The sequence below is a fragment of the Pseudorasbora parva genome, chromosome 25 (assembly GCF_024679245.1).
Source record: "Pseudorasbora parva isolate DD20220531a chromosome 25, ASM2467924v1, whole genome shotgun sequence".
Lineage (NCBI taxonomy): Eukaryota > Metazoa > Chordata > Actinopteri > Cypriniformes > Gobionidae > Pseudorasbora > Pseudorasbora parva.
In genome coordinates this window covers 28,422,815-28,446,536 of record NC_090196.1, presented here as the reverse complement: position 1 = coordinate 28,446,536, position 23,722 = coordinate 28,422,815, and the positions used below count along the sequence as shown (strand labels likewise).

General features: G+C 36.4%; 1 protein-coding gene across 2 annotated transcripts; it reads right to left on the bottom strand.

Moving 5' to 3' along the window:
* Nucleotides 1-2,001: 2,001 nt before the first annotated feature.
* Nucleotides 2,002-15,975, bottom strand: rbpms2a (RNA binding protein, mRNA processing factor 2a). Of its 2 annotated transcripts, none has more exons than XM_067436865.1 (8): nucleotides 15,696-15,975; nucleotides 11,786-11,863; nucleotides 11,624-11,662; nucleotides 9,751-9,813; nucleotides 9,212-9,362; nucleotides 8,937-9,100; nucleotides 2,323-2,395; nucleotides 2,002-2,246 (listed from the first exon to the last, which is right to left on the bottom strand). In XM_067436865.1, exons 1-7 carry the CDS (start codon nucleotides 15,747-15,749, stop codon nucleotides 2,330-2,332), a joined length of 615 nt encoding a protein of 204 aa, XP_067292966.1. In that variant the 5' UTR covers nucleotides 15,750-15,975; the 3' UTR covers nucleotides 2,002-2,246; nucleotides 2,323-2,329. The 2 variants fall into 2 exon arrangements, with proteins under 2 accessions (XP_067292966.1, XP_067292967.1); XM_067436866.1 differs by having other exon boundaries at nucleotides 8,952-9,100.
* Nucleotides 15,976-23,722: the final 7,747 nt, after the last annotated feature.

The following is a 23,722-nucleotide window of genomic DNA, read 5'->3' as shown; positions in this document are numbered from 1 at the left end:
GAGTCTGGCAGAAACTTATCAACCCTTTAAAGCTACACTATGTGACTTTTCTGTCCGCTGGAGGGCGCTATTCAAAAAGGCATAGTTTGATCATAGACAGTAAAAGAAATGGACAGAGCTATCCCATTGACTTCTACGGTGTTAAGTGATGTCAGTAAAGGAGCACTCACTTCCTGATGGCTGAGCGAACTGCGCAGGCTCAGACTGACCACGTAGATGTGACGCAAGCAACCTGTCTGACAGCTGTAGGTCTTCTAGTAGTTGTGGAAAATGAAATCTGAATCCCGTTGTTTAAATATTTTCTTCCATTGCTTTTGGCTCACTATGGGCTTCTCCCCATTCTTCTCCCTTGACTTTATAAGACATTATGTCTCCACGTCCCCCCGACTGTCTCAGACTGTAAAGGATTGCCTGCGAGCGTCTCCTCCAGTCTATACGGTAATTTCTCAACTGTGCGACAGAATCGCGTTATGACGCAATCGTTAGGCTATTTTTACAAAAACAGCTTCTACGGGGCGATAGTGTAAGATACAAGGTAATGGAGCCTTTTATGCATTGTCGTGTTTCTTTAGAAATAAACAATGGACAAATGGAGTCTTTAAACGCCTCAGATGTAAAGTTATTCACTGTCAAAGTGATGCAAAAATGAATGGGAGTCAATGGGATGCTAACAGCGGCTTGGTTAGCAATGGCCGCCCCTATGGGTGGAACGCTTTCCGAGCGCTAGATTACTCCCTTGAGTTTGATGACACCAAGTTTGAGCTCAGAATCTTGGGACAATTTTCTCACAATTTACAAATAGTTGGAAACAGTTGGGATGCAAGAACTCAATATAACACTGGCCTGGTGGTTCTTGGATATTTTAATGCAAAAATACTACATAGTGCACCTTTAAGGGGTCTTGCTTCCTCATCTACCGGTTTTCCCTTGCTCACTTGTGAGCTAAGGCACTATTTTTTGTAAAGTAGATTGACGCATCATGAAAGCACCTCTCAAATAAATTTAATCACCCACTGATAGTCTTTGATTAGCCGTCCAGACGTGGTTTGAAAACACAAGCCCCGTTCAAATAAACAGAAGCTTTCCACAAGCCAGAGCCGCAGTTGTGTCGTGATTAGATGAAGCTGTTCTTCAGCCTGTTAGGGTCCGATGCCTTTAAAAGGAGAAACATGGACCAGATATGCACTCTAAAATAACCATATTACTGCTGCAGATAGCACGAGCTTACAGAAACCCCGTACAAGGAGAAGCTATTAAATGGAGACTCGAAACAAGATCCTTAGATTTCCTTTTATTCTCCAGTTTCACATTCTGAAATAAAACAAAATCAGCATTTTTTTTATATATTATAATACAGCAATCTCATGTTGGCAGCCCGTTTACACTCGCAGTACTGCCACAGGAAACTTCAGTATGTAACACAGAGCAAAAAAGAAATCAATTGCACTTACTTCAAACAGGTTATAGACTGAATTAACAACCAATGAAAACACCAAAGATAACGGGAACACTAAACTGCTCATACATATATACTTCTTTAATTGCACAAAACAAAAATAATGCATAAATATTCATTACACAAGTGTACAAAAATACTTGTACATCTCTTTTTTTGTTCAAATATTCTCCAAGCAGACACAGATAGCAGAGGTTTGGTGAATTTAGGGCAGAGGAAGATGGAGAAGAGAACTCGGAACGGATCCGCTCGGTTCCCGTCAGCGTCACAAACAAACATCCAGTGCATGCGTCATCAGTTATTTCAAATTAGGAAACAAAAGTACACAAGACTGGATTGCTTAAAATAAAAAAATAATTCTAACTCAGGTTTTCACCTTTTCACAATGCAAGAGCAAGAGGCTGAAAACATAGGGTTAAGCTGGGAGCGCAAAGGAACAGACGAAAAGGTTTGCATTCTAAAACGCATGTTTAAATCGCATGCAGGATGACGATACCACCCCCCACCCCACCCCCAGGATGACGATACCACCCCCCACGCCCCCCCCCCCAAAAAACATCTACAGGAGCAGCTAGAAATGTTGAACGTCTGCGTGTGATTGGCTTGTCAAGTACCGTGAGGTTCGTCAGAGTCCTCAGAGTGCTTTAGAGAAGATTTCCTCCAGGAAAATAATCCTTCATGCTTAGATTGTCCATTAAATAAACCTGATTAAATTAAACACTGAGCCCAGATGTCCTTCATTCAAACAGGAGGGAGAAGGAATAACTACACGTCTGGTACGGGACGGCACCTGTGGAGACAAGGACAGAGCATCAGTCATCTACGGTCATACAGACAAGCGTGGTGGTGACGTGAAGGATACTCACGGATTATTTAACAGAACTGGCGAGACTTCCACCCCGGTTGAGAACTTTCAGAGGGAGACGGGTACCAGCGCATCTACAGGCAAGAGGAACAAGAAAAACAACAATGAGATCTTTGATATTACAAATGTTTCTTCTGGACCACAACAATACATTTTCTATTACAGGAAAGAAGTCTCAATTTGTGGTCCGTTACAGAATAAGATCATTGATTTTAAACTATGTGTATATAATTGTGCATAAACAGACACTTATTTGATAAGTTAATAAAAATGTTTGTTTTCAGAAGAGTTTACAGAACACACAAGTGTAGTCATTTGTATAGTTGCACTTTGCGCATGTGTATATAAATGCAGTAATATAAAAAATGTAAACTACACATTCAAATGAGCTTAAATTATCATATTGAAATGGTTTCAAGAATAAAGTATAAATATAAGTTTAATAATAATGTACAAGTGCCGTAATAAAGCTACATAATTTTCAGCAGCCATATCACCCTGTAGCCCAAGACTGGTTTCCCATTGAAGCTAAGCAGGGCTGAGCCTGGTCAGTACCTGGATGGGAGACCAACTGGGAAAACCAGGTTGCTGCTGGTAGGTGTTAGTGAGGCCAGCAGGGGGCGCTCATCCTGTCTGTGTGGGTCCTAACACCCCATAGTAATGGGGACACTATACTGTCAGAGCACCATCCTTCAGATGAGACGTAAAACTGAGGTCCTGACTGAACCCCAGGATGTTCTTTGAAAAAAGTAGGGGCGTAATCACAGCGTCTTGGGTAAATTTGCTCCTGGGCCTCCTAATAATCCCCATATACTGATTGGCTTCATCACAGTCTCCTCTCCACCATAATCTGGAGTGTGGCGGGCCTTCTGGCGCAATATGGCTGCCGTCGCATCATCCAGGTGATGATGCACATTGGTGGTGGTTGAGGAGATTCCCCCCTTCCGTGTGAAGCGATTTGAGTACCCAGAAAAGCGCAATATAAAGTAAAATATGTATTATAATATTTAAAAACCACCATTTAAAGTTTAACATCTGTTTTTGTATTTGATATTTTTCCATATTTATGCATGTGTATATAGTGGTACATAAGTGTACTAATATAATGTAAATTTAAAAACACTTAAATTATCCAATATAATGTTTCTAATTTAAAATCATTTAAATGAAGTTTAAATAGTAAATAAGTTGAACATTTTATAAACAAGTTTAAATTTTAATATCAATATTAACATTAATGATAAAATGACAATATAGGATAACATACAAGTTTAAACTTGTAAGTGTAGTAATTTGTTCAGTTTTATACATTTAAGCCATTTAAGAATGGTAATGTTTAAATTGTACAATTACACAAATACGTTCTTTGAAAACAAACCAAACTATACATTTAAAGTAAATGATGAAAAAAAAAAAATTATGTCAATAGATTTATGCACCATTTAATACACACAAAAAAACCCTACTAAAAGATGCAGCTCAGTATCAGTAGAACTGCCGTCGTCACGTGCTATCGGAAGTATACCAGCTTCCTACTTGAAAACTGGACATGAACATCCTCAGGTTGCATTTACCACGGGGAAGCTCCGGGATCATTTTTTATTCAGAGTTAAGTTCCTGAGTTGGGTGGGTAATAAACTTTAAGCGTTGTGGAGGGGGAGAGCGATTGCTGCGGCGATGGCTTTTGTGAGACATATCAATGGCACCATGCCTTGTCACTAAAGTAGTGCATATTTGCATACAAGAACAACCATTTAAAGCATATTGTATTATATACGCCAAAAAACTTGTATGACCAATTCCAGAACCAGCCGGTTGCCTAGACAACACCTATGCATGGCTGTCAATGAATGGGATGCTACAGTTGGTGCATTATTAATTTCCCAAAATTAAGCTAACGGAAAAACCCCAGAAAGTGCAATTTCTACAACAACATGCTCCAGTCAAGCTATTTTAGCTTTGGTAATGAACACGAACCAAGCAGGAAACTCTTATCAGAGCATCTATAAACATCTTTCAGCAAGATTACATTAACTCCTTTCCCGTCCTGCCTTCCCAAACCACGCCAAAACAGCCACTTCCCCAGCCAAGGGCAGGAATACGACGACAATCAGCCTGGCACGTCCGTTTCAGCCCTTCGTTGACTTCTCCACTTCCCACATTCTTCACTAGGCGTCAGGCGGTTTGACCAGCAGCACAGTTAGAGCTGTAATCTCCCTCCCGCAGGTGTGTGTTGGAAAGGTCTGGAGCCGGGTTGAGGAAGAGAAAGCCAAGTGCGCTTTTCTTCCAGCAGTTTAACTGCAGACTTCTAGTTGCGTCATCCTGGCTACACGCAAACGTGCCAGAGAAATTCCATTTCAATTTTCCCTGAGCTAAAGAACGCAGGAAATCAAGTCATTCTACAATAGTGGTCCCTTTCCATTTATTAATGCAACCGTTTAGCACAAATTTATAGTTAAATAAAACTAAAAGATTTTATATTTTTCATTATTAAACCATTAATAAAAACACCTGCAAACGTACATGTAATTATTTGCACAATTTTACATTCATATAAAACAAATATTTATCATTTAGTTGCACAATTTTATATTTATATACATTTTATATTTATATAAAACTAACTATTTAACAAATTTTATTTGTATTTACTATATTTAATTGATCATTTCCATTACATGAACATTTGCAGCTTTTATTGTTTGCTAATGTTTTGCACAAGTTAACATTTATATAAAGTATTTAAATTACTTAAATATTTAACAATTTAGTTTATTTGCATTTAAAAAATATATTGTATAATAATTTCTATTATCATTTCTATCATTACATGAACAGTTGCAGGTTCTCACTTGTTAATGTAACGTTTTGCACAGCAATTTTATATTTATAATGCAGCACTTTAGAAACCATATAACTTGCCCCAAATAAATGTATATATTTATATTTATTTATTTGGTCATTGGTATAAAAATATCAAAATAACAGAAATAACCCCAAAAAATGTCTTTCGTTTCTTTTTCTTAGGAAAACAGATTTGACTCTCTAAAGGCCCTCAGAGCGACACAGGGCAGAGAATGTGTTACAGCGTGGATCCATTAGCACATTCGCTCCCCTTCTCACTCAAAGGATGAAGCCTTTTACAACCCCGTTGAGATCCTGACAGCATACAGTGGTGTTTGGCTAAGGCTGTTGGTGCAGTGTAAAACATTTGGTTGGGATCGGAACCTAAACACTAAAAATTAGACAATTAAACTTGCTAACAAGCTCAATTTACACTGTGCAGAACTTGTTAACATACAGTAAGGCTTAAAAGACTTCAAGTAAAACCTTCATCCACGACCTTTAGCGCTCATTGGGTTGTTGCCATGACAACCAAAGTCTAGCCATCTAATCAATAAACTTGATCTGTCAAGCTCAGTCTTCAAAAACAAGGCCACATTAAAACAAGCCAACAAAGCAAGATTTACAATAAACCGTGACAGTGCCCGAGGAGCAAAACACTGTAATATTCATTTATTACCAGTGTAAAAACGCATGAACTACAAGAGCACTTAAAGGCAAAGCATTTGTGGGAGAATTGTTCACATGTGCTCCTTTTAATGGATCATAAAAGCGTTCTCGCACAATGTTTTTTGGCTAAACTTTAATCGGCACCTCTCTGGGCACAGATTCACTCAACAACCAAGTCATAATCCAACCTGAGATGCAATTAAAAACAGCTTTTCTCTGATGTCATCTCTTAGCAACACTAGCAGGCCAAGGAATGCTGTTCTGAGGGATTCTGGGTAATCAGACTTGTCATGTTCAGAGTGGACCTCTGACACCAGCCCTGGTTTGGCTGAGTCATGTGACCCAGGGTCAGTTTCCACTGGAGCGCGAGTCTGGGGCATTTTGGGAAAGGTTAGCAGACTGAACTACACTGCAGTGAACAGGCAGCTAACGGTTTCTTAAGTACATGCTACTACCCAAAATTTTCCAATGCTCATTCCTTCATTTTTAGCATCAGCGATTTTTCCTGATTCAATGGAATAAAGGACATTGGCAAAATTTGATTACAAATCTAAGGCAAACAGAGTCACAAATTTAAATGAGGATATGATAGCGATGATGAGTAGATAAGACTTGCAGTGTCTTGCATACTTTGCTTTTTCTTGCAACCATGCAAAATTTATACACAACCGGCCAAATCACAGATGCCGATTCCTACGGGACTAATATTGCAGGACCTCGGTAATTACATGAACATTTGCAGGTTGTGTGTTTGTAATATTCTGCGAAATTTGGTAGGTAATTTTGCAGGGGAATTTACACTTTACAAATTTTAGACAGTGTCGATTTACACGGGGTTAAGATCATGGACAACCTCTACTACTACAACTTATTAGAGGTCATACTGGAATAATCGCGTGTGAATATGCACCATTTACAACTGGTGTTTTAATCAGTCTCGTCCACTTTCAGCCACTTGTCCCGATTTCGTCAAGGGGAGGGTCAGTGTGCGGGTAAACGTATGGGTTTCTTCAGGTCTTTCCATCTAAGTGTGCATTACACTGCAGGTCTTGATGCACAATCCCGATTTGGTGACTATCCTATTTTTTTTAACGGCCCGTTTAAATCATCTTTCAAAAGCGCCCCATATCCAATATTTGTAGTTAGACTGTACACTGGCAAAAGAGCCCAAGATGTTCTTAACCAGAAAAGGAAGTAAATCGGCACGATACGCAATGGACGCAGACAAAATGATTAATTAGCGTTTCACTTTCCGTACTTTTGCACACATCTTTAAAAGGTCAGAAAAACATCTCTTGTACTGCGAAGAAAAGAGAAAAAGAAAAAAAGAGGAGAGCCCTTCGCAGTTCGTGTCCACCCGAGTTGACGTCAGTCGCCTCAGTCCCTTTTTCAATAACTTGCAAATCATTAACTGGGAATATATGATTGGACCGCTTACATGGCAGACACAAACGCACGTATCAATCACATCGGATTTATTACCATATATGAGTGAGGGCTGAATCCGATCGGAGGATATCTGAAATATTTTTTTCCCTGCTTACACGTTCACATGACATCCAATCTGTGACGAGAGAGAAAAAAAAAAAAGAAAAAAAAGAAAAAAAAAATCGGAATTGGGTCACTTGAACCATGTGTAAATGCGGCCTAATAGACGCAAATTAACCAGAGACGATCGAAAAACATGGAGTGTATCAACTTTAATTTCGGCTCTGACAGACAAGACCAGCCGAACGCTGTGAGTGAGAAACCAGGAATGGAGAGAGAACATTGTCGTCTGGAGACCCAAGTTTGGTTAAGACAAAACATACCAAGCACAAAGGTTGAAACCCATCTGGCTAGAGCGCTTCCCATAATGTTTCCGCATTAGGTCAGTAGGAGGAGAGCTGAGGGTCTTTTTTCACCCGTTTGAACGCATTCGACCACATGAGCGTCTGCACTATGAAAGCAATCCGGTCTAATGATTTTGTCTACCTCTGGAAGTGGTCAAAAGTGGACAAACTCAACAATTTAAACCCAGTAAACCTGTATTTAGCGTCATCCAATTGTGATCCAATTGATTCATAGACTTGGAGTACTCAAGTACTCATTTAGACTAAATTACCTCACACCAGCTAAAAACAAACTAAAAAGTACTTTCTATATAGTATGAATGTGATCTGGACGTTCTACATTCGCCATGTTGCCCATATGTGACCCACCGGCGTCAGTTACATCGCGCCACTTAAATCCACAAATCCTCTTCTGTGGCCTCATGGGATAGCAAAGTGTACATCGTACACTTCAGAAATCATTCAATCGATTACTTGTCTACTCTAATGAGTGCTGTGAATTCAGACACTCGTCACATACTGTTTATCGCCTACTATATAGTAGGGAAGTGTGTGATTTCGGATACAGCCCTCGATTCATAGACTATACAAAATATGCATTTGTACACCCTTAAAACATGGCCCCTTCCAACAATCCTTTACACGAAGAGAATTGATCTGCAGAAGTTGTTCAGAGTTTGTGTTTATTTCCGAATACTGGTGTAGTCACTAACTTTATAAACAGAATTACAAAGTATTCACTTTTTTAGAGTTAGCACTAGAGTCAGTCCAGGAAGATTTGTGCGCAAGGGTAACGTTTAAACAATTACCTGACAAATATTTTTAACTAGCAATCCCTCCAGCGCGAGGAGCAGCCGTTTATATCCGCTCTGAAGGACAACAAAGTGTTGATGGGAATTTTCCAATTGACAATTAAAAAAAAAAATGGGCTAAAACCTTCCTAAAATGTCCCTCCAGCACAAGGTGACCTGCTCCGACGTATAAAGTAAAATTGCTAAAATGTACTCAATTTTCTTCCACTCTAGATTGTGTGTAAATGTGTGTAAAGCACTTTGAATTACCATGGTGTATGAAATTATATATAAAAACTTGCCTACAAAAAAAAAAGCACTGTCACTGCAGACCTGAATCCCGGTTTGCGTTTTCGAAGTACAAAGCAGATGATTTGCAGCAAGCTAATGGAAGTCATTTTTCAACAAGTGTTGGCAATGTCACATTGGACAGAAAAACACACGAAAGCAGTGATGGTCAAAGAAAAGGGGAAACACACCGGTTGGTCGCTCACCTGGGCATGCAGGGCAGCAGCGGCGGCAGCAGCGGCGGGGTAGGTGAAGGCAGCGTGAGGCAGGCCTGGGGTCAGTTCAGTGGTATAGAGAGGATACGGAGCCCACGCTTCAGGAGACGCAGGGATCAGTGCTGCCCCCGTCAGGTCATCTACAGAAAAATCACATTCAACAGTCACATACGGAAACCAGAGCAGAGATTTCCGATTCAGACATTTGCTAATGAATCAACAGCAGGGAATAAGCGCTGTGGTTCACTCACATGGGTCTCGGGCGATGAAGTGCGCACCTAGAGCCGGGTGCAGGTTGGACGGGTTTGGCGTGGCCATCAGTTTACTCTTCGCCATCTTTGTGTTGGCTTTTGCAAACTCCAGACGCAGCGTTTGAGGACTCTCTGGGTCAAAGCGGATGCCCTGAGAACAGATATAATTAGTTCCCGCACAAATCAGTAACACAGGGGAGTCCAATCCTGCTCCTGGAGGGCCACTGTCCTGGGGAGTTCAGCGCCAACCTGAATTAAAACACTTGAACCAGCTAATTAAGGTCTGACAACGCATACTAGGAAACTTAAGTTGAAGCTAAACTGGGCCGAGTTTGGACATCCCGAGATAACAGAACATCAGGTGTCCCTCCACGGCAAGAGTGCACTGATTCCCAGAGCCTTTCATCCCCCCCGTAAAGAGGAATGCAGCATCTGAGTCAGACTTTTAAAAGCCAAGTTTGGAGGACATAAAGCAGTGTCTAATAAATAATTAAAAGTTGCCATCACTTCAGCTTACTGACGGACCAACGACTACTTACATTCAACGCATTCTTGGCCGCTTCAGCCCCAGACCGGCTGTCAAACGTGACAAACCCCACAGGCTAGAGAAAGGAAAGAAACATCAGATGGACAGACACACAGACAGAGCTAAGAGACAAAATTAGACTCACCAATCAAACAAGAACAAATCTCATTAAATTATTTGAAAATGTACAATCATATTTTATTGTATGCACCACAAATCAAAAAGGACAAATGGTTTATAACCAGTATTTTTCCATTTATTATATTTGAATTATACAATTATATATATTTACATTTTAAAATACACATTAAACAATTTTAGGACCAATAATTTACAAGGGAATTAAGCATTCTCTGCAATTATATCACTTAAAATTCAAATTACAGATGGTACTTTCCATTGATTGAGAGATAGATTATATTATATATTTTTTACAACTATTTGCTTCAGAAATACAACCCATTAAGAAAATGTATACTATAATTTCTCATTTTGTTTGAAATTGTCTGTCCCTTACAGTTTGAGTGTCAGAGTTGGTCTTGAGTTTAAAATAATGTATAAAATAGTCAAGATTGTCTATTAAAATTTCTACAATCGAAATCCCATAATAGGTTGTTTAGAAAGTTGAGAAAATATTTCACTTTATTAATGTTGACTGTGTTACCAACAAAACACCCCGATAAAAAAAAAAAAAGGTTTATCCCAAACCGTGCCGAGCATCACATTGCCACACTTCTGCCATTTTGAACACATTATGGTAAATATAGTTTTAATTGTTCTATATTTTCTTTTCACTGACCTACAATCAAGGAGTATAATTATGTTGGGCACATTGTAATGGTTTGCAATTTTATGTTATTTCAAAGAAGATGGGAGGTCAACCTGAACAAGAAATAACATTTGGTTGGCCAGACAAAGCCTCCCATTGAAATTATCAGTCAAAATGGTTACCTGTCAACTATGTTACGGTTATAGTCAACAGTGTTTTTGTAATTGAAATGGTGAATGCCACAGCCTATACATTTAAAGAGCATGTTTACATCCAAATGGACAGGAGCATTATATACTCTGAACTAGCAAAGAGCTGTTTAAAGATAAAATATTGTTCTTACTGACAGTGCTCAGAATTTTACATATCGGCAAAAAATACAACGCTTTGAAGTCTCTTAAAATAAATAACTGTACATATGACAAACACTTAAATAATTGAGGTGCTTAAACTGTAGCACTTGTGTTAAGCAGCAGTTTTTGTGTGACATAACTGGCAACTTTTTGCTGATAATGCATTTAATGATTGAGATTTGCAACTAGCAAATACATTACACCAATACAGTAACGTGAAACCAATCATTTCATTCAGAAAACACTTTGAAGAAGCGAAATGTACCATAAATTATGTATTTATTTTTGGTTACACTTTAGAATAATGGTTATTAGTTAGGATTAATAATGAACTGCTCTTATAAAGCATTTATTAATCTTTGTTAATGTTGATTTCAACATTTACTAACGCATTATTAAAATCTTGTTAACATTAGTTAATGCACTGAATTAGCATGAATTATTAACTAACGTTAACAATGATGAACAAATACAATAACAAATGAAATGCTCATGGTTAGTTCATAGTGAATACATTAATGTTAACTAATGACCATTATTCTAAAGTGTAACCTTTATCATTTATAATGTAAATATCTGTTTAAATTTGTGATTTTGGTGTTTACATTTCCAGGTCAGATTTATTGGGAGAGGAATATGACATTGTTAATTATCCATCTATATGATTTTTAAATTGAGAATAAATTTTGCATTAGAGCATTTTTGCATTTTAATAATAATTATTAAATTTACGCCTCAGAGAGAAATAAAAGTTTCAACTTTACCTGTTTTGAGGTCAGTTTTATGAGAGATCCTTCATATCCCTGTTTGATAAAAATGACAAATTCAGAATTAATCTGAAAACTTAGATTTTCTTAAAAGAAATAAAGCCAGAAAGGACTAATAAAAAGTCCAGCTTTCCAGCTCCTCAGGCTGACGTCTCTTACCTTGAAGGGTCTGAACAGCAGGTAAAGCTCACGTGGTTTGATGTCGACAGGAAGCCCGCTGACAAAGAGTGTTCGTACCTAGAAGAGGGAAATGCCTAAATGACATCAGCACACAAATGACCGACAGATACCAAGAATGCCGTGACCTGAGCTATGAGTGCAACGTATGGCCTTAGAAATGTGCACCTGAAAAGGAATAAAAGTAGGAATTGTTTAGAACTACCTTTGATTGTCTCTCTCCCTTCCTATTGTGTCAGAGTCTCCCCGTTTGTCTGCAGAATTTGCTATCGGAGACTGAATGTGTTCAAAATCATGAGATTGTGTTAGTTTAGTGAGCAGAAGTGTGTGCGTGGTGATCAAGTGTGTGTGAGACCCTAAGCATGGATGCAGAGACTTTCTGGACAGCATTATTGCTCCAATGCGAGTGGAAGGTAGAAAATCGAATTTAACTCAGCAAATTAACAGGATGGATCAAATGATATTACAGTGAACAGAGAGAGAGAGCAAAGGGCAATCCAAAAAAATAAAAAACGAGACCTCAATACCTAGAACACATTTTATCCAACAAATGAAAACCAAGTATCACAGATTCTAGAGTTACTCAAAAGCAGCAAGCATTTAAAAACAGATGTAGCAACTCTATACAGATCTCGAGGGCAGGACAGAAAATTTGGATGAAGGACACCGTGTGCTATGACCTTTTACGGAAAAAAAGAGGAGAGGGAGAACTTTGGTTCAGGCTGACCCATCACATTCTCCAAACGCTTCAGAGCTGAACAGCCAAAATCTGAAAGACACTGTCTCACAAAAACATGGCCATGTCACATTTTACTAAGAGATTGTTTTAATGTTAAAACCAAAAAAAGTTGATCAAGATTTTCTTCATTGTGGCGTTAAAACAATTGCCCCACGTCAGTTCTGCGATTTATAATTCCCATCATATATTATATTTATCCATCTCTCTATATAAATAATGTTATATTATATAACATACATTACATTTATTATTACATAACATTGTATATTTAACAACAATAGAAATACTAACAATAATCCTTGTTTTTGCAAGTCATATTCTCACTGTCAGTAATTTGTCCTATGTTGAAAGAGCAGCTAATAATGATAATAGATAATAATAATAAACAATACAAAAAATTAATTAATAAATTATGGCCAGTATTTTCCTATAGTATTAAAATAATGCAATTAATAATAAATAATGTAATGTCTTCTATTCTCAGTGCATTAATAATAAATTATTTTATCTCCTTTAGAAATTCTGTGAATTGTCAGCATTTCTCTATATTATTAAAACACAATAATAATAATAATAATAATGAACAGACAAATGACTGAATTCACAGAATTGAATTAGTTTTTGTATTATTATTATTAAAAAACACAATAATAATAATAATAATAATAATAATAATAATAATAATAATAATAATGAACAGACAAATGACTGAATTCACAGAATTAAATTAGTTTTTGTATTATTATTATTATTAAAAAAAACAACTAAAAAAAGTAAATGTCTAATCTGAACGACCATTAGGCAAAATATTTATATTAAAAAGTTAAATTTATATGACCAAGACATGGTTAGGCAATTCATCCTTTATACTATACATTAAAAAAAAGCCCATGACAACAAGCACCATGACAATACCATGATGTGATGGACATTTAGTATGACAGAAACATGGTATTATTTGAAGGACCATATAAATGCCACAGTACACAAATATGGTACCGATTGATCACCATGGTACGTAGCCTAATACATGGCACAACCAATAAAACCTAAAAACAGTGTCCGATCGTTTAAGTGCTAGAACAGCAAAGCATCCGAATGTATAATTGGACTAATGTCCATCGTTCAGATTCCTCTACACATTTCCACCAATACATGGAAACCACTGGAAAGACATTTCCGAACCGGCTCAGAGGAGCGAGCGGCGGAACGGCTGCAGGCGAGAGCGGTCTCAGAGTCAGGACTGATGTCAGTTCAAAACCCCTCAGCATAAACTTTGATTATCCTCAATGTTCCTGAAACATGAGCATCAGCGCTCGAGCGCTGCCAACAGCTGAGAGGGTAAATAAACAGGAATTTAATCAAAAAAGAATAAACACTCCATAAACACAAATAATGGACAATAGGCCACTTAATAAATCAAATAAACCTTTTTTTGTTTTTGTTGGCGGTCAAAAAAATGGGATTTGCAGGAGAGAAACAAAGGGGATATATGGGGGATGTGAGCGGCTGGGTCGAAGCACAGAAGGAGGAAACCCCGGTCCTAATTATTGCAGGTTCAGACTTGAACACAATGAACAATCTGAACACGCCACAAACGCACTGACCCAGTAACAATGACAGGACACAGCTCCCACCCCAAACCCTGAACCAGGGTCCAGCTTAAACTACAGGACCATTTACACAACACTCCTCACTATAAAAAGTACTGAAGTCTAATACGTTTTGAGAGGGAGTGTTCGCAAACAGCATTGTAATGTCTTGTGTAATGAAATACACCAAACCTCAGGAAATGCCTCTACAAGAGGTCAGGGGTGACATCTAGACCAGATCCAAATACTCAAGAGTGTAGAAAATAGCTTAAAATGTCACTAAAAATATGCCTGCCATGTACATAAGGCTTCTATAGAGAGTTGTTCATCTCTCAATTTACTGCAAGTGGGGCAATCATTTAAAATATAAAAGCAAAATTAAAGACAAGCCGCAACGCAAAAATAAAAGGCATAAATTAAGTAGAAATGGACTGGAAACAAATACAGAAAGTAATAATTTATTTATTTATGCAGATTTCACTATTTAAAGTATGTATAGAACTACTTGGAGTAGTTTAAAGGCCAAATTAAAAGCATCATGCTATAATATAATAATGTGACGCTGGACAACAAAACCATGTCATAAGTCACACAGGTATATTTGTGGCAATAGCAAACATTGTATTGGTCAAAATTATCTTTTTCTTTTATGCCAACAATCATTAGGACATTAAATAAAGATCATGTTCCATAAAGATCTTTTGTAAATTTCCTACCGCAAATATATAAGTGTATTAGTAATATAGGGTGATTTCAGGATGATAGGGACACTTTCCCCAAGTCATCTCAATGCCAAAAACTGTACCAATCACTTTGACTTCACCCTACACTTTTTTGTGCACACTCAGATTCCAGATTTCCGAATTGTTATAGTCAAATAGTCCCAACATAAGCCATACATCAACAGAAAGCCTATACAGCTTTCAGATGATGTAGCCTATACATCTCAATATCTAACACCCAGCTTAAGACTTCAAATGGAAGTATATATAAAAAAAGCCTCCAACTGAAAAAAACGCCACAAAAAGGCCATTAGTGACGGTTTAGAGAATGTTTAATAAAATATTTATTTTATCTTCGTAAATCAATAAGTTTATATATTTTCACAACAACAAAACTTAATTACATTAAAAGCAAGAGCATTTTAAAAAGAAAAATTGTATCACGCAGACCCACGTCTAGTAACGTTAGCTACGTCACGGTTTGCGATACTCATGAAACCATGGGAGAAAAATAAAGGACAGAAACTTCAATAACACCCACTGGAGTGTGTATGCTTGTAAAGTCTGGCATTAACTTTATCCAGTCACACTAGAGAGTGTGTCTCATCAGGTGAGTCTCATATTTCAACGCCAACTTTAAGATTAATCATCAACAGGCTCCACATTCCTCTCAAACTCTCCCTCTCTCGAGCTTTTCCTCAGCAAACGAGTCTCCTCAAACCGCAACAAACGCCTTAAAACACGGGTAAAACTACTTTTACAAACATGTCATCCGCCGGCAGACGCTTAAACTTCACCAAATGAAGTTTATGTTTACTAAAAGAGTTTATTTCTCTTACCTCCTCTTCTAATGAAACACTGGTGTTCGTCTCTGAATCTGACTTCAGACTCATTGTGTAACTTTAACGCTTCTTTGTGCCAGAAAAAAAATAAAAAAATCAAGTTTTCCCTGTCGGTGATTTTGTCCCTGCTGTGCGTTAAAGTTGCAGAAGAGAATCTCGTGTCGTTTGTGCCCAGTGAAGCCGTGAGTTAAAGCCACAATCCGAAAGTAAAGGTGAGAGGTGCTCTGTGAGGGTGACAGAAGGGAAAGGAGGTGATTTTTGGAGTTTTCCCCCCCTCGCTCACATCAAGCTCGTTTGAGTTGAAGTGGAAAGAAAGGAGAAAAGAGGAACCGTTGGTAGATTTAAAGCCGAAGTTGTGCGTCTGATCCTCTGTCCTATTAGCGGATCAATCATGTTAAAGGCGCGCACCCGTGCTTCAGATGGGACTCAGCTGTGCGAGGCCCGGCCCACTTTACCACCACACCATCATCAACATATCTAACCCCTCCTTTACTCCAATGCCTGCCTCTTTTTCTAACCCTGGCTATAATAGCTGTGTCCGACACCAAGGAGGACATATAATAACTAGAAAATGTTTACCATTAATTCATCTCAAGTTATACAATCTTCTGCGGCCATCACTTGAGGCGTCTATTGTCATGTGATACACACCCTGGAGCCTATAACAAACCAAGTGGTGGTCAAATATCTGCTATAGGCCTATTATTTGAATAATTCTTGCAAGAAATATTAAATCAGAATATGGGGAGAAGGATGTTATTTGTTATTTGTTTTTTGTATGTCAGCTCCTCTATAGGAAACTGGTTTCAGACCACCTTGAAAGTCATGTCTAATGATACAAATAAAATAAAAATTCAAGTGAGGTAGGCCATATATGTTGTCATCTTTATTTTTTAAATATATAATCCCTTATTCTCTAAATAATAATAATTATATTTGAATAGTGCAGGATTATTGGCCTATATATATATATATATATATATATATATATATATATATATATATATATATATATATATATATATATATAAGATAAATATGATGGCAGAAATGTAATAAATATATAAATAGGCTATATATATATATATATATATATATATGGCAAGGCAAGGCAAGTTTATTTGTATAGCACATTTCATACCCAATGGCAATTCAAAGTGCTTTACATAGAAATTAATTAAAATAGTGGTAACAAATGCATGAGAAAAAAAAGAATACCATATGGACGAATAAAGAATTAAAAACAAACATAGTTAAAACAGTCGTAAAGATATAGTAATTAAAATAATAATAATAATAATAAATAAAAATAAATAAATAAAATAAAAATAAAAAATAAAAAAAAATAAAAAAATAAAAAAAATAAAAAAAATAAGATAAAATAAAATAAAATGGTCAGATCCACAATAATGGTCTGATATAAAAATAAACATTCTTCAGTTTACAGCCTACATACATGTACCATCTTAATTAGAACACCTCTCATTCATTTCTTTCTCAAACACGTTCATAACATCCATTTTAATCACTATTCCTTGATTTTTACTCAGGAACCTTCTTGTTAAAACCCTTACTCACTCATCATACCCTCCACAGATTTACATATACTCAAACCTTATTGTCAAACTTACTATTTCCATCAAACCCAGTTTATATATATAAAATATATTTATGGATAATAATTCCCAGATACTTTAATATCATTGATATACTAATCTTTTTTGTGCTATTTTGAATTTATTTGTATAAAACATTTTATCTTTAATTTTAGTTCAGGTTTAAGTAGCCTACTTTTGTTGTGTTTTTGTCATTTTTATATAATGTATATATATATATATATATATATATATATATATATATATATATATATATATATATATATATATATATATATATATATATATATATATATATATATGTGGTTATTAAATTTAGTTATTTTAGTGCTTCAAGTAAGATTAGCCTAAATGAAAATGAGAAATGTTACCCAGACAACCAGTTTAAATAAAATAAATAATAATTTTATTTCAGTTGTTTATTTCAAGTAACCAAAATGTGTTTTTTTTAAGAGTTAGTTTTAGTTAACGGCAACAATTTATACAATATATACAATAATCCTGTTAAACACAACACTGTAAAAAAATTAAATAATCTTCTATCAGATCAGCTTAAATAATTAATGTGGTTCAGATAACATCCTGTTTTGAGTTTCTGTTCATTAAACCTAGCTCCATCACTGTATTAACTAAAAATAAATAAAAAAAATCTATGAACTCAAAATGTTAAGGCAACCCACTCAATATTTTGAAATTAAAACAACACCTTTTTTTACAGTGTATCAACTACCAATTATAGTGGTCTTTAAATCTTCCTGCCGAGTGTTTTAATTGTCATATGCTCACTTAACTCTATAAATAAATCATATCATTAATATGGATCATCTAACCCTGCTTATTTCTCTGCTGTTATATATCTTTACATAAACAAATCATATCTAAAGGATCATTTAACTTTTTATCTAATCAGGGCCATTGCTAATTTTAACCTTCATCTTCATTATTGAATGAATGTTTTTCTAATTGTTGTCTGTGTGTGTGTGTGTGTGTGTGTCCTTTTTATATTACATTGTGGGGACCAAATAGATAGTAATAATAGGATAGTAAAACTTCCTATTATTCCTAAGATCACCTATACCACTTTTCAAAAGGCTTATAAATCACACAGGATGAGTTTTGTGGAGAAAGTAAAAATGCAGAATGTTTCCTGTGATGGGTAGGTTTAGGGGCAGTGTGTGTGTGTGTGTGTGTGTGTGTTGGGTAAGGTTAGGGGCAGGGGTGTAGGGGATAGAATGTACAGTTTGTACGGTATAAAATCCATTACGTCTATGGAGAGTCCCTAGTGAACCAGACATATGTGTGTGTGTGTGTGTGTGTGTAATGCCACGGTTTCCATGAATATAAAGTAAAGACAGAATGAACTTCACACTCATTGTTAACAGTCTGAACTATTGCTCTGAGATCTTTTGCCCCATGTTACCAAAATTAACTGAATTTGCTCTGTCCACATGTGGTGTTTATTCTGGATACATGTTACAAAAATGTACTTTCTGATTAAATATTCCACACTGCTTTTTATCTAAATATCCTCTGTGGTCTGGGAGACATCACGGTTGTCCCGTGTGACGTCTTGTGACACTTGATTTCCCGCGCATGTTTTACGGTAAATGCGCTGGAGTGTGAAACATTTATAATCCTTTTAAAGCATTTACAAGAGACAAACAGATTAATCTGGTAACACATTATTTCTTACAAAGCTTTTTTCATTTCTATATTTAATTAAAGCTCCTTTATTTATTGTAACTTCAGTGCCTCTTTGCACAAAATCAAATAGATTTAAAACAACTTGAACTTCAAGATTTTTGCTCTGATAATATACAGTAGCATTTTGTCTGTAAAATATTGTATAATATATAGTATTAACTTTAAATACTAGGCTATAGTATTAACTGTATGTACAGTAAACATAACAATAATTAAAAATAAAACTTAAATGCAGTGGTACATGATAAATAATAATGTTATTCTGACTATATTACTGTTATTATATTTGAATATGTTTTATTTGTAATTATAACCATTATATCATATTATATCAATTCGTTGTATTACATTCAATTAAATATATTAATTTTTATTTTACCATAATTGGCCATATTATTTTAAGGTCAGCTGGTTGTTTTTGAGCATCTTATGAGGTGTTTCTCTGAATGATAGTGGCGTTTTTTCATTCTGATCTGTAATATCTGATCTACAGATGTTAATATTCATTAGTCAGAAGCCAGTGTGTGTCTGTGATTCAACTAGTCTTCTATGTACATACTTCTATGTTTCCGCCTAAGCTGTTACAGTGTGTGTGTGTGTGTGTGTGTGTGTGTGTGCTAATGCAGACTGTGTGTGCAGGAATGACTGGTTTCCTGACTTTGTACTGGAACACAATTACTGAGACCAGAAACCTGAGGCCTTATGGTCTGAGAACTCAACAATCATTTACCTGCTTACTGCTTAACTAAAGCAATCTCTGACCTTCCTAGTTCATAGATTTGAAGAGGAAAAGATGCCACAGTATGAGCAGTTTACACCTTCAATCACTGATATTCTGATATGATTTTACTGTATTGACAATTGATGTAGTATTACAGCTGTAGTATAGGCCTATTTATATACAGTCCCTCCACAGAATATTTACCATTTCTTTAATGACCCGCATTTAAGACAGTCCAGCCAGTGTTGGTTGTAAAAGTATTTATTTATTGCTTTATTTTTCCATTGTTAAGTTTAGCAAGTGCTGAATATTCACACGCATTGCTAAAAGGGTTTTTGAGCCAATGATTAACATGCGACTGATAAATGCACACTCATGTTTTAGGATTTCATTTAGGAGTTTTTATGTAGAAAAGGTCTCGTATTATTGCAAAAATGAAAGCAGTTTCAAAAATTGAAAACTTAAAAAGTTATAAAAGTTTAGGTTTACTGTAAAACAAATCATAAACTAAACATTTAAATTGAAAACAAAATACACTATATTGCTCAAAGTATTGGGACACCCCTCCAAAGGTGTTCAATCACTTCATGGCCACAGGTGTATAAAATCAAGCGCTAGGCATGCAGACGCTTCTACAAACATTTGTGTAAGAATGGGTCGCTCTCAGGAGCTCAGTGAACTCAAGCGTGGTACTGTGATCGGTTGCCACCTGTGCAATAAGTCCATTCCTGAAATTTCCTCACTACTAAATATTCCACACTCAACTGTTAGTGGGATTATAACAAAGTGGAAGCAGTTGGGAACAACAGCAACTCAGCCACGAAGTGATAGGCCAAGTAAAATCACAGAGTGGGGTCAGCGCATGCTGAGGGTCACAGTGCACAGAAGTCACCAACTTTCTGCAGAGTCAATATCTACAGACCTCCAAACATCTGTGGCCTTCAGATGAGCTCAAGATCAGTGTGTAGAGAGCTTCATTGAATGGGTTTCCATGGCCGAGCAGCTCATCCAAGCCTTACATCACCAAGTGCAAAGTGTGAGATGCAGTGGTGTAAAGCAGCTGGACTCTAGAGCAGACGTGTTCTCTGGAGTGACCAATCATGCTTCTCTGAATAGCATATCTGAAAGACGAGTCTGTGTTTGACGGTTGCCAGGGAACCATTTGGGGACGGCCCCTTTCTGTTCCAACATGACTGCGCACCACTGCACAAAGCGTTGGTCCATAGAGACATGGATGAGCGAGTTTGGTGTGAAGTCCTGACCTCATAGATAGAAAATCAAACCCTAACGTCTAAGCAAGTTGTACTCCAAATTTGATATTTGATATCACAAAAACTTGTGATCTAATCGAACAAAAACTATTAATGCGTTATCCCCAAATAAAATTAGGTGGATGAAAACACACCTATTGACAGTTAACAGGCTAAAGAATGCTATAAAATCAGATCATTCGAATTTTTGTCATTTGTGTATTTAATTAATGACCCTAAAACAACACTTTCCTTTAATATAGTATTTTGTCCCTGATCATTATAGTAGTTATAATAGAGACAGAATGTTTTTAATTCACTGCCCGGCCATCATATATGTCATGATGTGTTCCCGTCATGTGTGAGGACTTTTGTTATTTCCGGTCTTGTTCCATGTTTTGTAGTTCTTTGTAGTTTTTCATAACAGGACCGGCAGGGTGTTTCAGGTCGACCTCTGTGTTCAGGGCAGGAGGGAAGTTCAAGTATAACCTCTGTGGGCACGTTGAGGCAAACAGTAAGTCCTCACACAAGACAGGGGAACACAGGCTAGGATTATTACGGATATGATATAAATAAATGTTCATAAATCTTTGGTCAAGAATCCAGCACTCTGTAAAGTCTCCTCCACCACATCCTCAAGACTCTCAGTGAATGTAAGGTCTGGACTCAAAGGTGAAATGATTCTTCATGCTACCTCCCGATCATTTTTTCACAGGCTGAGCTGATGAATGAGGACATTGTCATCCTTGAATACAGCCATGATGTGTCGTCCTACATAAAATGAAAAGCTACACACTCATCAATTAGGGTTAGAAGAACTTTTGCCAAACATATAACCAGTGTTGCCACAGTTACTTTGAAAAAGTAATCTGATTACTCATTTAAAAAGTAACTTGGTTACTTTACAAATTACTTGATTTTAAAAGTAACTAAGATTACAAGTTGCTTTATTAGTTACATTCAGCAGTTGCCGACAACACCCCTGCCGCCTCAAAATAGAAATGACAACCGTTTTTGCCAACACTCGCGTTATTGGAAGTGCATTTTTAACAGAAATGTCAAAATGTATCTCCTGACAGTTGAAATTAAAAAATATTTCCTAAAAAAATACTCTCACTGAGATGCAAGAAGAAAGCAATTTATATATATATTTGGACTAAGGAAAATGACTAAAATAGTAACTCACAGTTACTTGGATAAATTACTTTATTCTGATTACTGGTTTGAAATAGTAACGCGTTAGATCACTCGTTACTGGAAAAAAGTAGTCAGATTAGAGTAACGCATTACTAAGTCATTTAGTTACTGGCATCACTATATATAACATGCTGAAAACATAATAATCGCTGCAATAATCATCCAGTCACTGACTCTTTTTAAATCCAAGCGACTGTATCTTGGGCCGGGTTCTTAAAACTGTAGTTGTTTGGTTCGTGCTTAAGTTGAATCTCTTCTCAGATCAGTCTGCAAATGTCTTTCGAGATATCAGATAAATGCTCTAATTAGCAGAGGGCGTGATTTGGGCGTTTCTTCTACCCTGTAGTGTCCCAGCGGGGGTCTGCGTCTCTTTTGGAGACCACCCTGCCCCCTTCGTAATCAAGAGAACGCTGCCAGAGATAAACACGTCTGCCACCGTCACCTCGCTATCAGACACGGCGGTATAAATAACAACCCCTTACATTCTTCATCGCTGCAGAGATAACATCAAGAGGACCTAAATGAGAGCACTCACTAGTGTTAGTGTTTAGAGGAACTGCAGGGGTCACACAGGGGGTCAGTAATAAAATTCAAAAGATGTAAACGTTCATAAACAAACTGAGGGATTCTGGTTTTCTTAAGGAACAGCGAATGAGCAAAAGGAAGAGTGTCGACTCCGCTATAAATCGTGTTTGTGTATAGCTCGGTTCCTCTGTTATGATCCAAATGACAGTGTGCAGATCTCTACTGCACGAGAAGAGCCGCAAATCAGACACGTTTGTTTGACAGAGGAAGGCGAGATGTTCTCGCTTTGGGTCTGGATTTTCATGCTCACAGGATTACAGCATTTATGCTGAGAAACAGGCAGAACATCCACATTACACACTGTAAAAAATATTTTTTTATGTTATAAATAAAACAGATTATCTGATAATTTATTAATTAATTTACTAAAAATTTAATTTATTTCACATTTATTTCAATGCATTACTTGCTATTTCTTTGTAATTGTTTGTGAAATTCACTAGCAATTTCTGAGTGAAAATGAGCAGAGGCTTATCAGTGCTGAAAAGATTCAAAACAATGTGAAGATGCATTATAAAACATACAATAAATCTGTTGAAAATGCCAGTTTGGTCCAGGGTTATTATTGTTATCTAAAGCTAAAACGATTAAAAACACATAAGTTGAAATTAATTAAATATAAATATTAAAACGTGAACTAAATGAAATGTTGCCTTGACAATAAACTGAAATAAGTTAAGTACTATAAACTAGAAATAAATTAAATAAAAGTAACCTGAAATTAAAATAAATTAAACCCAAAAAGCAATACATAAAAAAGTTATAAAATACACATAATGAAATTACTAAAAAATATACAAATAAAAGCTAATAAAAAATATTAATAAAACTAAAATAACACAGGTTTGGTCAAAAGATATTTTGAGACAAGGATCTTTTGTCCTTCAGTTCGTGAAAACAAACAGAAAGTTTATTGGACAAATTAAATCAATGAAGAAATCAAATCTTTGA

Bases quoted from the DNA above. Each gene is read 5' to 3' on its own strand.
- rbpms2a (XM_067436865.1), bottom strand. From the start codon at position 15,749: ATGAGTCTGAAGTCAGATTCAGAGACGAACACCAGTGTTTCATTAGAA. The intron at 9,101-9,211 runs GTGAGTGAACCA...ATTTTTCTGTAG, and splicing joins CTTCATCGCCCGAGACCCAT to ATGACCTGACGGGGGCAGCA. The intron at 2,396-8,936 runs GTGTGTTTCCCC...TCTTGCCTGTAG, and splicing joins CCCAGGTGAGCGACCAACCG to ATGCGCTGGTACCCGTCTCC.